At 69.2% G+C, this 14911-nt stretch overlaps 1 protein-coding gene across 1 annotated transcript in view; it reads right to left on the bottom strand.

The window, feature by feature from the left end:
* Positions 1-719: 719 nt before the first annotated feature.
* Positions 720-14911, bottom strand: part of LOC134154186 (RNA-binding protein 10-like) — a gene marked incomplete at its 3' end in the record, with an annotated part of 28343 nt that continues 14151 nt past the window's right edge. The window contains 8 exon segments of the mRNA XM_062600901.1: positions 720-923; positions 1613-1656; positions 1659-1717; positions 2508-2605; positions 4016-4176; positions 9167-9340; positions 11870-11930; positions 13006-13092. Of these exon segments, the coding sequence (XP_062456885.1) occupies positions 720-923; positions 1613-1656; positions 1659-1717; positions 2508-2605; positions 4016-4176; positions 9167-9340; positions 11870-11930; positions 13006-13092 (888 nt within the window).

Raw genomic sequence — 14911 nt, 5'->3', positions numbered from 1 at the left:
CACCCGACGCCTGGGCCCTTTTCGGGGATGGTTCCCGGACGCCTGGGCCCTTTCTGGGGAGCACCCCGGACGCCTGGGCCCTTTTCGGGGATGGTTCCCGGACGCCTGGGCCCTTTCTGGGGAGCACCCGGACGCCTGGGCCCTTTTCGGGGATGGTTCCCGGACGCCTGGGCCCTTTTGGGGAGCACCCGGATGCCTGGGCCCCTCATGGGGGGAGCTCCCCGGACGCCTGGGCCCTTTTTGGGGATGGTTCCCAGGACGCCTGGGCCCCTTCTGGGGAGCACCCGGACGCCTGGGCCCTTTTGGGGATGGTTCCCGGACGCCTGGGCCCTTTTGGGGATGGTTCCTGGACGCCTGGGTCCTTTTTGGGGATGGTTCTCGGGACGCCTGGGCCCCTTCTGGGGAGCACCTGGACGCCTGGGGCCCTTTTCGGGGATGGTTCTCGACGCCTGGGGCCCCTTCTGGGAGCACCCGGACGCCTGAGCCCTTTTCGGGGATGGTTCTCGGACGCCTGGGCCCTTTTGGGGAGCACCCGGACGCCTGGGCCCTTTTCGGGGATGGTTCCCGGACGCCTGGGCCCGTTTGGGGAGCACCCGGACGCCTGGGTCCTTTTTGGGGATGTTCCCGGACGCCTGGGCCTCTTTTTGGGGAGCACCCGGACGCCTGGGCCCCTCGTGGGGGGAGCTCCCCGGACGCCTGGGCCCCTTCCCATGACTCACCGGGAGCGGGGGGGCTCGGCCTTGGCGGGGGCGGGGCCGGCGAGGGCGGGGCCGGGGGGCGGGGGCCGCGGCCCCCTTCAGGTAGGCGTGGCCGTAGAGGGCGGGGTCGGGGCCGCCGTAGGCCTCCTCCGATTGGTAGAAGCCGCCGTAGTCGCCGGGAGGCTCCTCCCCCCCGGCCCACGAGGCCTCGCCCCCTTGGGCCGCCTGCAGGGGGAGGGGGCGGGGCCAGGTCAGGCCACGCCCCCTCACCCTCCGAGCCCCGCCCCCTCATAGCACTGGTGAAGCCCCGCCCCCTTCCCCAAGCCCCGCCTCCTTTCCCTGACCCCCCAAGGGCCACACCCCAAGCCCCGCCCCTACCCCAAGCCCCACCCCCTTCTCCCAGCCCCTCCCTCCGAGCCTCTCCAAACCCCGCCCCCAAGCCCCGCCCCTTCCTAAACCCCGCCCCTTCCCCAAGCCCCTCAGGCCCCGCCCCTTCCCCCAAACTCCATCTCCTTTCCCAAGCTCCGCCCCTTCTTTGAGACCAAGCCCCACCCTTCCCTCTGCAGGCCCCGCCCCTTCCCACAGGCCCCGCCCCCTCCACAAGCTCCACCCCCTCCCCACCCGCTATCCCTCCCACAAGCCCCTCCCCACCCCAAGCCCCGCCTCCTCCACCACAGGGCCCCGCCCCCTCCGCATATCCCATCTCCCCCCCCAAGGTCTACCCCAGGCCCCGCCCCCCTCCCGCAGACCCCGCCCACTCCCTTCCACAGGCCCCGCCCCCCTCCCCGTACCCATCCCTCCCCCAAGCCCCTCTCAGGCCCCGCCCCCTCCCACCCCGGCCCCACCCGCTCCACCACAGCCCCGCCCCCTGCACGCAGGCCCCGCCCCCCCCCCGCGCGCAGGCCCCGCCCCACCTGGGACAGGGCCCACTGGGCGGCGGCGATGGCGGTGGAGGCACGGAGGCGGCGCTGGCCCGGGGCCCCTCGGCCCCGCCCCCCCCGCCCGCGGCCGCCAGCTCCCTGCGCCGGGGGGCGGGGCTTAGCCGGGGGGCGGGGCGAGGCCGGCGGGGGGGGCGGGGCTTAGCCGGGGGGCGGGGCGAGGCCGCGGGGGGGGCGGGGTGAGGCCGCGGGGTGAGGCCGCGGGGGGGCGGGGCTTAGCCAGGGGCGGGGCTAGGCCGCGGGGGGGGCGGGGCGAGGCAATGGGGGGCGGGCGAGGCCGCGAGGGCGGGGCGAGGCCGCAGGGGGGGCGGCGAGGCCATGCGGGAGGGCGGGGCTCAGCCGTGGGGGGCGGGGCTCGGCTGCGGAGGGGGGCGGGGCCCGCGCGAGAGGGCGTGGCCATGGACAATGGGGGCGTGGCCATCGGGCGGGGGGGGCGTGGTCAAGGACTGGTGGCAGCAGCTGGGCACAGCCCGGTTGGCAGGTGGCGGTGGGAGGGGACAGGGGGGCGTGGCCAGTGCGGCAGGGGCGTGGCCTGGGAAGGGGGCGTGGCCTGCTGGGCAGGGGAGCCTGGCCAGCAGCAGGGGCTGGGGCTCATGGTGGGTGGGGGGGGAAGGGCAGGGGGCGTGGCCAGCGGGCGGGGGGGCGTGGCTTGGGGAAGGGGGCGTGGCCCCGGGGAAGGGGGCGTGGCCCGGGGGGGCAGGGGGGCGTGGCCTGAGCTGGAGCAGAAGCCTGACCAGCAGCAGGGGGGCTCATCGTGGTGAGGCGGGAAGGGCAGGGGGCGTGGCCAGCGGGCGGGGGGGCGTGGCTTGGGGAAGGGGGCGTGGCCCCGGGGCGGGGGGCGTGGCCCGGGGGGGCAGGGGGCGTGGCCCACCGCTTGGAGCCCTTGGCGAACTCGGCGTTGATGCTCTTGCCGTCGATGTGGAGCGGCGGGTGCAGGGCCTGGAGCATCTGGAGCAGCTGCGCCGCCTCCTGCGGGGCCCAGGCGTCCGGGAGGGCCCAGGCGTCCGGGGAAGGGGGCCAAGGGGTCCGGGCGAGGGGGCCCAGGCGTCCGGGGCAGGGGGCCCAGGTGTCCGGGGAAGGGGGGCCCAGGTGTCCGGGGAGGGCCCAGGCGTCCCGGGGCAGGGGGCCCAGGTGTCCGGGGAAGGGGGCCCAGGTGTCCGGGGAAGGGGCCCAGGTGATCGGGGAGGGGCCCAGGCGTCCGGGGCAGGGGCCCAGGCGTCTGGGGCAGGGGGCCCAGGCGTCCGGGGAGGGGGCCCAGGCGTCCGGGGCAGGGTCTAGGAGTACAGGAAGGGGCCCAGGTGTCCGGGGAAGGGGCCCAGGCGTCTGGGGAAGGGTCTAGGAGTGCAGGAAGAGGGCCCAGGCGTCCGGGGAAGAGGCCCAGGCGTCCGGGGAAGGGGCCCAGGGGTCCGGGGAGGGGCCAGGGGTCCGGGGAAGGGGCCCAGGCGTCCTGGGAGAGGGGCCCAGGCGTCCGGGAAGGGTCTAGGAGTGCAGGAAGGGGGCGCAGGCGTCCGGGGAGGGGGCCCAGGCGTCCGGGAAGGGTCTAGGAGTGCAGGAAGGGGGCGCAGGCGTCCGGGGAGGGGGCCCAGGCGTCCGGGGAAGGTCTAGGAGTGCAGGGAAGGGGCCCAGGTGTCCGGGGAAGGGGCCCAGGTGTCCAGGGAGGGGCCCAGGCGTCCGGGGAGGGGGCCCAGGCGTCCGGGGAAGGGTCTAGGAGTGCAGGGAAGGGGGCCCAGGTGTCCGGGGAAGGGGCCCAGGTGTCCAGGGAGGGGCCCAGGCGTCCGGGGCAGGGGCCCAGGTGTCCGGGGCAGGGGCCCAGGCGTCCGGGAAGGGGCCCAGGTGTCCGGGAAGGGCCCAGGCATCCAGGGAAGAGGCCCAGGCGTCCGGGGCAGGGTCTAGGAGTGCAGGAAGGGGGCCCAGGCGTCCGGGGAGGGGGCCCAGGCGTCCGGGGAAGAGGCCCAGGCGTCCGGGGCAGGGTCTAGGAATACAGGGAAGGGGCCCAGGTGTCCGGGGAAGGGGCCCAGGTGTCCAGGGAGGGGCCCAGGCGTCCGGGGAGGGGGCCCAGGCGTCCGGGGCAGGTCTAGGAATACAGGGAAGGGGCGCAGGTGTCTGGGGAAGGGGCCCAGGCGTCCGGGGAGGGGCCCAGGTGTCCGGGGAGGGGGCCCAGGCGTCCGGGCAGGGTCTAGGAATACAGGGAAGGGGCCCAGGTGTCCTGGGAGAGGGGCCCAGGCGTCCTGGGAGAGGGGCCCAGGCGTCCTGGAGAGGGGCCCAGGCATCTGGGGCAGGGGCCCAGGCGTGCGGGCAGGGTGGCCGGCGGGGCGGGGGGCTGGGGGGGCCGGGGGGCCGGAGGTGGGCGGGGCCGGGGGGGGGGGGGCGGGGCCGCACCACGATGGTGGCGAGCTGCACGAAGGCGAAGCCGCGGTTGAGCTGCGTCTGTTTGTCCTTGATGACGCGGACGTTGGCGGCCGAGAGGGCGGCGAAAGGCGCCAGCGCCGCCAGGATCGACTCCAGCGTGCTGTGCGGGTGCAGGTTGCGCAGGATGATGGCTGCCGCCGCCAGCGCGGGCGCGCCGGGGGCACGGCGACACGCCGGGGGCACGGCAAGGACACGCCAGGGGCACGGCGACACGCCGGGGGCACGGCGAGGACACGCCAGGGGCACGGCGACACGCCGGGGACATGCCAGGGGCACGGCAAGGACACGGCGAGGACACGGCGAGGACACGGCGAGGACACGGCGACACGCCAAGGGCACACCGAGGACACGGCAAGGACACGGCGAGGACACGGCGAGGACACGGCGAGGACACGGCGACACGCCGAGGACACGGCAAGGACACGGCAAGGACACGGCAAGGACACGGCGACACGCCGAGGACACGGCAAGGACCGGCAAGGACACAGCGACACGCCAAGGGCACGGCGAGGACACGCAGAGGGCACGGCGACACGCCGAGGGCACGGCAGCGACACGGCAAGGACACGGCGAGGACACGGCGACACAGCGGCGACACGCCAAGGGCACGGCGAGGACATGGCAAGGACACGACGACACGCCGAGGGCACGGCGAGGACACGGCAGCGACACGGCAAGGACACGGCGAGGACACAGCGACACGGCGACGACACGCCGGGGGCACGGCGACACACCGAGGGCACGCCAAGGACACGGCAGTGACACGGCGACACGCCGAGGACACGCCAAGGACACGGCAGCGACACGGCAACGACACGCCAAGGACACAGCGACACGCCAAGGGCATGCCGAGGACGCGGCAGCGACACGGCGACACGCCAAGGGCACGCCAAGGACACGGCAGCAACAAGCCGAGGACACACAGAGGGCACGGCGACACGCCAAGGGCACGCCAAGGACACGGCAACGCGGTGAGGGCACGGCGAGGGCACGGCGACACAGCAGCAACACAGCAAGGACACGCCAAGGACACGGCGAGGACACGGCGAGGACACGGCGAGGACACGGTGAGGGCATGGCGAGGGCATGGCGAGGACACGGCAGCGACACGGCGAGCACACGGCGAAGAGGAGAGACAAGGAGACACGGCGAGCACACGGCAAGGGCATGGCAAAGGCACGGCGAGGACACGGCAACACGGCAAGTGCACACCAAGGACACGCAGAGGGCACGGCGGCACGGCAACGGCACGCCAAGGACACGGCAGCGACATGGAGAGGACACGGCGAGGGCACGGAGAAGACACGGAGAGGACGCGGCAATGACACGACAAGGACACGACAAGGACACAGCGAGGTACACGGTGAGGACACGGAGGGGGCACGGAGGGGGCACGGCAGCGACACGCCAACGGGGCGAGGCCATGGTGAGGACACGGTGACACGGCAACGACACACCAAGACCGTGGCGACGCGGCGACGACGCGGCGAGGACACGGGAAGGACACGGCAACGACACGCCAAGGACACGGCAACGACACGCCAAGGACACGGGAAGGAGGCGGACGGGGAGAGAAACAAAAGCAGCGTCAACGCGGCGCCTCCCGGGACCCCCAAATCCCCCCCCAGGACCAGCCAGGGCCCCCGCCAGGACCCCCCATCCCTCCCATGCCCCCCCGGACCCCCATAATCCCCCCAGGACCCCCCCCATCCCTCCCATCCCCCCCCGGACCCCCATAATCCCCCCAGGACCCCCCATCCCTCCCATCCCCCCCCCTGACCCCCATAATCCCCCCAGGACCCCCCCATCCCTCCCATGCCCCCCCGGACCCCCATAATCCCCCCAGGACCCCCCCATCCCTCCCATCCCCCCCCCCGGACCCCCATAATCCCCCCAGGACCCCCCATCCCTCCCATCCCCCCCCGGACCCCCATAATCCCCCAGGACCCCCCCATCCTCCCATCCCCCCCCCTGACCCCCATAATCCCCCCAGGACCCCCCATCCCTCCCATCCCCCCCCGGACCCCCATAATCCCCCCAGGACCCCCCATCCCTCCCATCCCCCCCCGGACCCCCATAATCCCCCCAGGACCCCCCCATCCCTCCCATCCCCCCCCGGACCCCCATAATCCCCCCAGGACCCCCCCATCCCTCCCATCCCCCCCCCTGACCCCCATAATCCCCCCAGGACCCCCACATCCCCCCCCAGGACCCCCCCGGACCCCCATAATCCCCCAGACCCCCCATCCCTCCCATCCCCCCCGGACCCCCATAATCCCCCCAGGACCCCCCATCCCTCCCATCCCCCCCGGACCCCCATAATCCCCCAGGACCCCCATCCCTCCCATCCCCCCCGGACCCCCATAATCCCCCCAGGACCCCCCATCCCTCCCATCCCCCCCGGACCCCCATAATCCCCCCAGGACCCCCCCATCCCTCCATCCCCCCCCGGACCCCCATAATCCCCCCGGACCCCCACATCCCCCCCAGGACCCCCCGGACCCCCATAATCCCCCCAGGACCCGCCAGGACCCCCCAGCCCCCCAGCCCCCCCCTGACCCCCATAATCCCCCCAGGACCCCCCCATCCCTCCCATCCCCCCCCGGACCCCCATAATCCCCCCCGGACCCCCACATCCCCCCCAGGACCCCCCGGACCCCCATAATCCCCCCAGGACCCCCCATCCCTCCCATCCCCCCCGGACCCCATAATCCCCCCCGGACCCCCACATCCCCCCCCAGGACCCCCCCGGACCCCCATAACCCCCCCAGGACCCGCCAGGACCCCCCAGCCCCCCAGCCCCCCCACGACCCCCACAATCCCCCAGGACGCCCATAACCCCCCCAAGGACCCCCCCAGCCCCCCCCAGGACCCCCATAACCCCCCAGGACCCCCCCAACCCCTCCAGGACCCCCCCCATCCCCCCCACCCCCCCCAGGACCCCCATAACCCCCCCAGACCCCAATTAGCTCTTCAGAACCCCAATTACCCCCCCCCCAGGACCCCAATTACCCCCCAGGACCCCCATAACCCCCCCAGGACCCCCCCAACCCCTCCAGGACCCCCCCCATCCCCCCCATCCCCCCCAGGACCCCCATAACCCCCCCAGGACCCCCCCAACCCCTCCAGGACCCCCCCAGGCCCCCCATCCCCCCCCAGGACCCCCATAACCCCCCCCAGACCCCAATTAGCTCTCAGAACCCCAATTACCCCCCCCAGGACCCCAATTACCCCCGAGGACCCCATAACCCCCCCAGGACCCCCCCAACCCCTCCAGGACCCCCCCCATCCCCCCACCCCCGCCCAGGATCCCATAACCCCCCCCAGACCCCAATTAGCTCTTCAGAACCCCAATTACCCCCCCCAGGACCCCAATTACCCCCCAGGACCCCCATAACCCCCCCAGGACCCCCCCAACCCCTCCAGGACCCCCACCCCCCATCCCCCCATCCCCCCCAGGACCCCCCCAACCCCTCCAGGACCCCCCCCATCCCCCCCATCCCCCCCCCAGGACCCCCCCAACCCCTCAGGACCCCCCCAGGCCCCCCATCCCCCCCCAGGACCCCCATAACCCCCCCCAAGACCCCAATTAGCTCTTCAGAACCCCAATTACCCCCCCCCAGGACCCCAATTACCCCCCAGGACCCCCATAACCCCCCCAGGACCCCCCAACCCCTCCAGGACCCCCCCCATCCCCCCCATCCCCCCCCAGGACCCCCATAACCCCCCCAGACCCCAATTAGCTCTTCAGAACCCCAATTACCCCCCCCAGGACCCCAATTACCCCCCAGGACCCCCATAACCCCCCCAGGACCCCCACAACCCCTCCAGGACCCCCCCCATCCCCCCCATCCCCCCCCAGGACCCCCCCAACCCCTCCAGGACCCCCCCCATCCCCCCCATCCCCCCCCAGGACCCCCATAACCCCCCCAAGACCCCAATTAGCTCTTCAGAACCCCAATTACCCCCCCCAGGACCCCAATTACCCCCAGGACCCCCATAACCCCCCAGGACCCCCCAACCCCTCCAGGACCCCCCCCATCCCCCCCATCCCCCCCCAGGACCCCCATAACCCCCCCAGACCCCAATTAGCTCTTCAGAACCCCAATTACCCCCCCCAGGACCCCAATTACCCCCCAGGACCCCCATAACCCCCCCAGGACCCCCACAACCCCTCCAGGACCCCCCCCATCCCCCCCATCCCCCCCCAGGACCCCCCAACCCCTCCAGGACCCCCCCCATCCCCCCCATCCCCCCCAGGACCCCCATAACCCCCCCCAGACCCAATTAGCTCTTCAGAACCCCAATTACCCCCCCCAGGACCCCAATTACCCCCCAGGACCCCCATAACCCCCCCAGGACCCCCCCAACCCCTCCAGGACCCCCCCCATCCCCCCCATCCCCCCCCCAGGACCCCCCCAACCCCTCCAGGACCCCCCCATCCCCCCCATCCCCCCCCAGGACCCCCATAACCCCCCCCCAAGACCCCAATTAGCTCTTCAGAACCCCAATTACCCCCCCCCAGGACCCCAATTACCCCCCAGGACCCCCATAACCCCCTCCATGCCCCCCACATCTCCCCATTCCCCCCCCCAAGACCCCCATATCCTCCCCAGGACCCCCATAACCCTCCCCCAAGACCCAATTACCTCCTCAGAACCCCAATTACCCCCCTGGCACCCCCGTAACCCCCCCAGGACCCTCACATCCCTCCATTCCCCCCCCAGGACCCCCATCACCCCCCCGACCCTAATTACCCCCAGGCCTCCCATTTCCCCCCCCAGGACCCCCATCACCCCCCCTCAGGACCCCCACATCCCCCCATTTCCCCCCAGACCCCCATAATCCCCCCCAGGACCCCCCACATCCCCCCTATTCCCACCCAGGACTCCCATAAGCCCCCCCAGACCCCCACATCCTCCTCACCCCCCCCAGGACCCCCATAATCTCTCCCCCCAGGACGCCAGTTACCCCCTCTGAACCCCATTTCCCCCCCCCAGGACCCCAATTACCCCCCCAGCCCCTATTCCCCCCCCCAAAAAAAACCCCATATCCCCCCCATAATCCCCCCAAGGGCCCCCCACAACCCTCTCCACCCCCCCCCCCAAAAAAATATCTCACTGTCGTTGGCGTTGTCGGCGCAGGGTTCGGGGCTGGGGCCCCCCGGGGCGGCCGTCGGGGTCCCCCCCAGCCCGGGCCCGTAGGGCTGGGGCAGGGGCAGCAGCCCCCCGCTCAGCTCGCGGCCCCCCAGCACCAGCTCCAGGCGGGGCGCGCCGGGGCCCTTCTGCTCCGCCTCTGCCCCAGACGCCCCTCGTTAGCGGATGCCCTCCGTCCCCCCCCCCCCCCCCGCGGGCCCCCAGCCTCGTTAGGTGCCCCCCGCGCTCGTTAGACCTCCTCTAATGACAGCACCTGCTGGGGGGAACCCTATAGCGGGGGGAACCCTATAGTGGGGGAACCTTATAGCGGGGGGAACTCTAGAGCTGGGGGAACCCTAGAGTGCAGGGAACCCTATAGTGGGAGGGACCCTATAGCGGGGGGAACCCTAAAGCGGGGGGGGGGGGACCCTATAGTGGGGGGGACCCTATAGCGGGGGGAACCCTAAAGCGGGGGGGGGGACCCTATAGTGGGGGGGACCCTATAGCGGGGGGAACCCTAAAGCGGGGCGGGGACCCTATAGTGGGGGGGACCCTAGAGCGGGGGGGACACTATAGTGCGGGCGACACTAGAGTGGGGGGGACACTAGAGCGGGGGGACTCTATAGTGGGGGGAATCCTATAGTGGGGGGGACCCTGGAGCGGGAGGAACCTTAGAGCAGGGAGGAACCCAAAAGCTGGGGGTCACCGTTGCACGGGGGGTCCCCGATAGGCGACGGACCCATTGCACCCAGGGGGGCCCCATTTGGGGCGACCCCCATGAGCACCCGGGGGGGGGGGAGGACCCCAAATTGGGGCGGGGGAACCCAAAATTGGCATGGGGGAACCCAAAATTGGGGGTCACCGTTGTACGGGGGACCCCGATAGGGGTCGGACCCATAATCCACCGGGGGACCCAGTTTGGGGCAACACCCATGAGCACCCAGAGGGGGAAGGACCCCAAATTGGGCCGGGGGGAACCCAAAATTGGGGCGGGGGAACCCAAAAGCAGGGATCACCGTTGTACGGGGGGACCCCGATAGGGGTCGGACCCATAATCCACTGGGGGACCCCATTTGGGGCGACGCCCACGAGCACCCGGGGGGGAAAGACCCCAAATCGGGGCCGGGGGGAACCCAAAAGCAGGGATCACCGTTGCACGGGGGGACCCCGATAGGGGTCGGACCCATAATACACTGGGGGACCCAGTTTGGGGCAACACCCATGAGCACGGGGTGGGGAGGACCCCAAATTGGGGCAGGGGGAACCCAAAATTGGGGCGGGGGAACCCAAAAGCGGGGATCACCGTTGTACGGGGGACCCCGATAGGGGTCGGACCCATAATCCACTGGGGGACCCCATTTGGGGCGACGCCCACGAGCACCCGGGGGGGAAAGACCCCAAATCGGGGCCGGGGGGAACCCAAAAGCAGGGATCACCGTTGCACGGGGGGACCCCGATAGGGGTCGGACCCATAATACACTGGGGGACCCAGTTTGGGGCAACACCCATGAGCACGGGGTGGGGAGGACCCCAAATTGGGGCAGGGGAACCCAAAATTGGGGCGGGGGAACCCAAAAGCGGGGATCACCGTTGCACGGAGGGACCCCGATAGGGGCCGGACCCATAATTCACTGGGGGACCCCATTTGGGGCGACGCCCATGAGCACCCGGGGGGGAAAGACCCCAAATCGGGGCGGGGGGAACCCAAAATTGGGGGTCACTGTTGCACGGGGGGACCCCAATAGGGGTCGGACCCATAATCCACCGGGGGACCCAGTTTGGGGCGACGCCCGTTAACCTCCATTTTGGAGCCTGCTGCAGCCAAGGAACCGCCCACGTTTTGGGGCAAAACCCCTCAATTTAGGGGCAGCTCCGGGCTTTAAACCCCCTTTATTTTTTCAGGCAAACGCCCCGATTTTGGGCCACCCCTGACCGTTTGGGAACCCCCAAATTTTGGGGGAAAACCCCCCGATTTTGGGTCACTCTGCAAGGTTTTTTGGGGGCGGGGGAGGGGCTGCCCAGGGCTTTGGGGGGAGCCCGGCGAGGTTTTGAAGGAAAAACAGGCGGTTTTGGGGGTTGCCTCAAAATTTGGGGTGTTTTGGGGGAGCCCTTGGCTTTAGGGGGAGCCCTCAGATTTGGGGTGAAATCCTCCAAATTTGGCTGCCCCCCACTTTTTCACCCCCCTCCCTTAGGTTTTGGGGACCTCCCCAGGGCTTCCAGGACCCCCAGGTTTTGGGGGAGAAACGCAGGATTTTGGGGACCCCCTGGGGTTTCAGAGACCACCCTAGATTTCGGGGCACCCCTCAGATTTGGGTGAAACCCCCCAGATTTGGGCAAAACCCTCCAGTTTCCACCTCTCTCCCTGGGTTTTGGGGCCCCCCCAGGGCTTCCGGGACCCCAGGATTTTGGGGGGAAAATGCAAGATTTTGGGGACCCCCCGGCGTTTCGGGGACCCTCCTTAGATTTTGGGGCAGCCCCTCAGATTTGGGGTGAAACCCCCCAGATTTGGGCAAAACCCTCCAGTTTCCACCTCTCTCCCTGGGTTTTGGGGCCCCCCCAGGGCTTCCGGGACCCCCAGGATTTTGGGGGAAAAACGCAAGATTTTGGGGACCCCCCTGGGGTTTCGGAGACCCCCCTAGATTTCGGGCACCCCTCAGATTTGGGGTGAAACCGCCCCGATTTCGCTCACCAGCCTTGGGGACGCCGCACTTGAAGCACTTCTCCCGGCGCTTGAAATTCTGCACCCCGCACTGACCCAAAAACGCCAAAATTCACACCAAAATGAAGGCTGGGGCACCCCGAAATGGGCCGTGGCAGCCCCAAAACACCCCCAAGCTGCCCCAAACAACCCCAAAAATGAGGCCGAAGACCCCCAAAACCTCCTGGATGCCCCCCAAAATCAACCCCCAAATTGCCTAAACGACAGTTCTAAAATCACATGAATTTGCCCCAAAACTGCAGCCGAAATGCCCGGAAGCCTCCAAAGCTGCAGTTTCCCCGCTTGCACCCGCAAAATGCCCCCCAAAGTCCCCAAATTCCCCCGAAAATTATCCCCGGGGACCCCGAAAACGCCCCAAAATCCCTCAAAACACCCCAAAACCCCTCAAAATGCCCCAAATCCCCCTAAAATGCCCCAAACGGCCCCAAACCACCCACAACACTCCCAATCCCCCTAAAACTACGATATTCCTTTTTGCACGCCCAAAACACCCCAAATTCCCCCAAAATAATCCCCAGGGACCCCCCAAAATGCCCCGAACGCCTCAAAATACCCCCAAACCCCTCAAAACGCCCAAATCCCCCCAAAACGCCGCAAACGCCCCCAACCCCACCAAACTATGATATTCCCTTTTGCGTGCCCAAAATGCCCCAAATTCCCCCCCAAAATAATCCCTGGGGACCCCCAAAAAGGCCCTTGATGCCTCAAAATGCCCCAAAACCCCTCAAAACGCCCCAAACACCCCCAAACCACCCACAACGCTCCCAGTCTTCCTAAAACTACAATATTCCTTTGTGTGCCAAAATGCCCCTAATTCCCCCCAAAATAATCCCCAGGGACCCCCCAAAACACCCCCCGAAACCCCCAAAATGCCCCTGAACCCCTCAAAATGCCCCCAAACCCCTCAAAACACCCCAAATCCCCCAAAACGCCCCGAATGCCCCCAACCCCGCCAAAACTACGGTATTCCCTTTTGCGTGCCCAAAACACCCCAAACTCCCCCCAAAATAATCCCCGGGCACCCCGAAAACGCCCCTGAACGCCTCAAAACGCCCCCAAACCCCTCAAAATGCCCCAAAACGCCCCAAAACGCCCCGAAACGGCACCTTGCTGCAGAGCCAATCCTCGTTGATCTTGGGCTTGGGGTCGCTGTAGTGCATGGAGACCTTCTGGCCCAGGATGCACAGGGAATGCTGGGAAACGAGGGGGCGGGGCTTGCACGAGGGCGCTCGCACGAGGGCGCTCGCACGAGGGCGCTCGCACGAGGGCCTCGCACGCGCGCCGCCCACGAGCCCCTCGCACGAGCCCCTTGTGCGAAGGTCACTTGCACGAGGGCGATCGCACGAGGACACTTGCACGAGGGCCTCGCACACGCGCCGCCCACAAGCCCCTCGCACGAGCCCCCTGCGCGAAGGGCACTCGCATGAGGGCACTTGCACGAGGGCATTTGCACGAGGGCGCTCGCACGAGGACGCTCGCACGAGGACGCTCGCACGAGGGCCTTGCACGAGCACCTTGCACAAGGGCACACGCTCAAGCCCCACGCCCGAGCCCCTTGCACGAGGACGTTTGCACGAGCGCCTCGCACGCGCGCCTCACGTGAGCAGATTTGCACAAGCACCGCCCAAGAGCCCCTCTCGTGAGCCCCTTGCACGAAGGGCACTCGCACGAGGGCATTTACACGAGGACACTTGCACGAGGACGCTCGCACGAGGGCCTTGCATGAGCGCCTTGCACAAGGGCACACGCTCGAGCCCCACACCCAAGCCCCTTGCACGAGAGCATTCACACAAGGACGTTTACACGAGCCCCTCGCACGAGGACGCTCGCACGAGGGCCTTGCACGAGCGCCTTGCACAAGGGCAGACGCTCGAGCCCCTCGCACAAGAGCATTCACAAGAGCCCCTTGCACGAGGACATTCACACGCGCCCCTCCCATGAGCGTGTTTGCACAAGCGCCTCGCACGAGCGCACGAGCGCCTCACGTGAGTGGATTTGCACACGCACCTCCCACAAGCCCCTCGCACGAGCGCTTTCCGTGAAGGGCACTCACACGAGCCCCTCGCACGAGGGCCTTGCACAAGGACACGTACTCGAGCCCTTTGGCCAAGCCCCTCACACGAGAGCATTCGCACGAGCCGCTCGCACGAGCGCCTCACGTGAGCGGATTTGCACGAGCGCCGCCCACGAGCCCCTCGCCCGACCTCCCGGCACGAGAGCGTTTACACGACCCCCTCGCACAAGAGCATTCGCACAAGCACCTCGCACGAGTCCCTCGCACGAGGGCGCGCGCACAAGCCCCTCGCCCAAGCCCCTTGCACAAGGGTGTCTACACAACCCCCTCGCACGGGGGCACACGCCTAAGTCCCTCGCACCAGCTCCTTACCCAAGCAACTCGCACAAGGGCATTTGCACGAGCCCCTTGCACAAGGGCGCTCGCACGAGGCCTCGCATGAGCGCATTCACTCAAAGCCTCGCACGAGGACATTTGCACGAGTCCCTCGCACGAGCCCCTCACACGAAGGCATTTCCACGAGCCCTTGCACGAGCCCCCTGCCTGATCCCTTGCACGAGGGCACTCGCACGAACGCCTCGCACGAGACCGTTCACGTGAGCCTCTTACCCAAGCCCCTCGCTCGAGCGCATTCACATGAGCCCCTCGCACGAGCACCTTTGCACGAGCCCTTTACCAGAGCCCCCTCGCACTGGCTGCTCACACGAGGACACGCACCCGAGCCCCTTGCACGAGGACATTCACATGAGCCCTTCGCCTGACCCCTTGCACGAGCCCCTCGCACGAGGACACACGCCCGAGTACATTCCCACGAGCCCCTCGCACGAGCCCCTTGCACGAGAGCATTCACATGAGCCCCTTGCACGAGGACACACACCTGAGCCCCTCACCCAAGCCCGTCGCACGAGAGCATTCGCACAAACCCCTCGCCCGAGCCCTTGCACGAGGACACACGCCCGAGGCCCGAGCCCGAACCCTTGCACGAGAACATTCGCACG

Source organism: Rhea pennata, unplaced genomic scaffold (genome assembly GCF_028389875.1).
Source record: "Rhea pennata isolate bPtePen1 unplaced genomic scaffold, bPtePen1.pri scaffold_150, whole genome shotgun sequence".
NCBI classification, from domain to species: Eukaryota; Metazoa; Chordata; class Aves; order Rheiformes; family Rheidae; genus Rhea; species Rhea pennata.
Note: the sequence above shows the minus strand (reverse complement) of the source record. Positions and strands in the feature narration are given on the sequence as shown.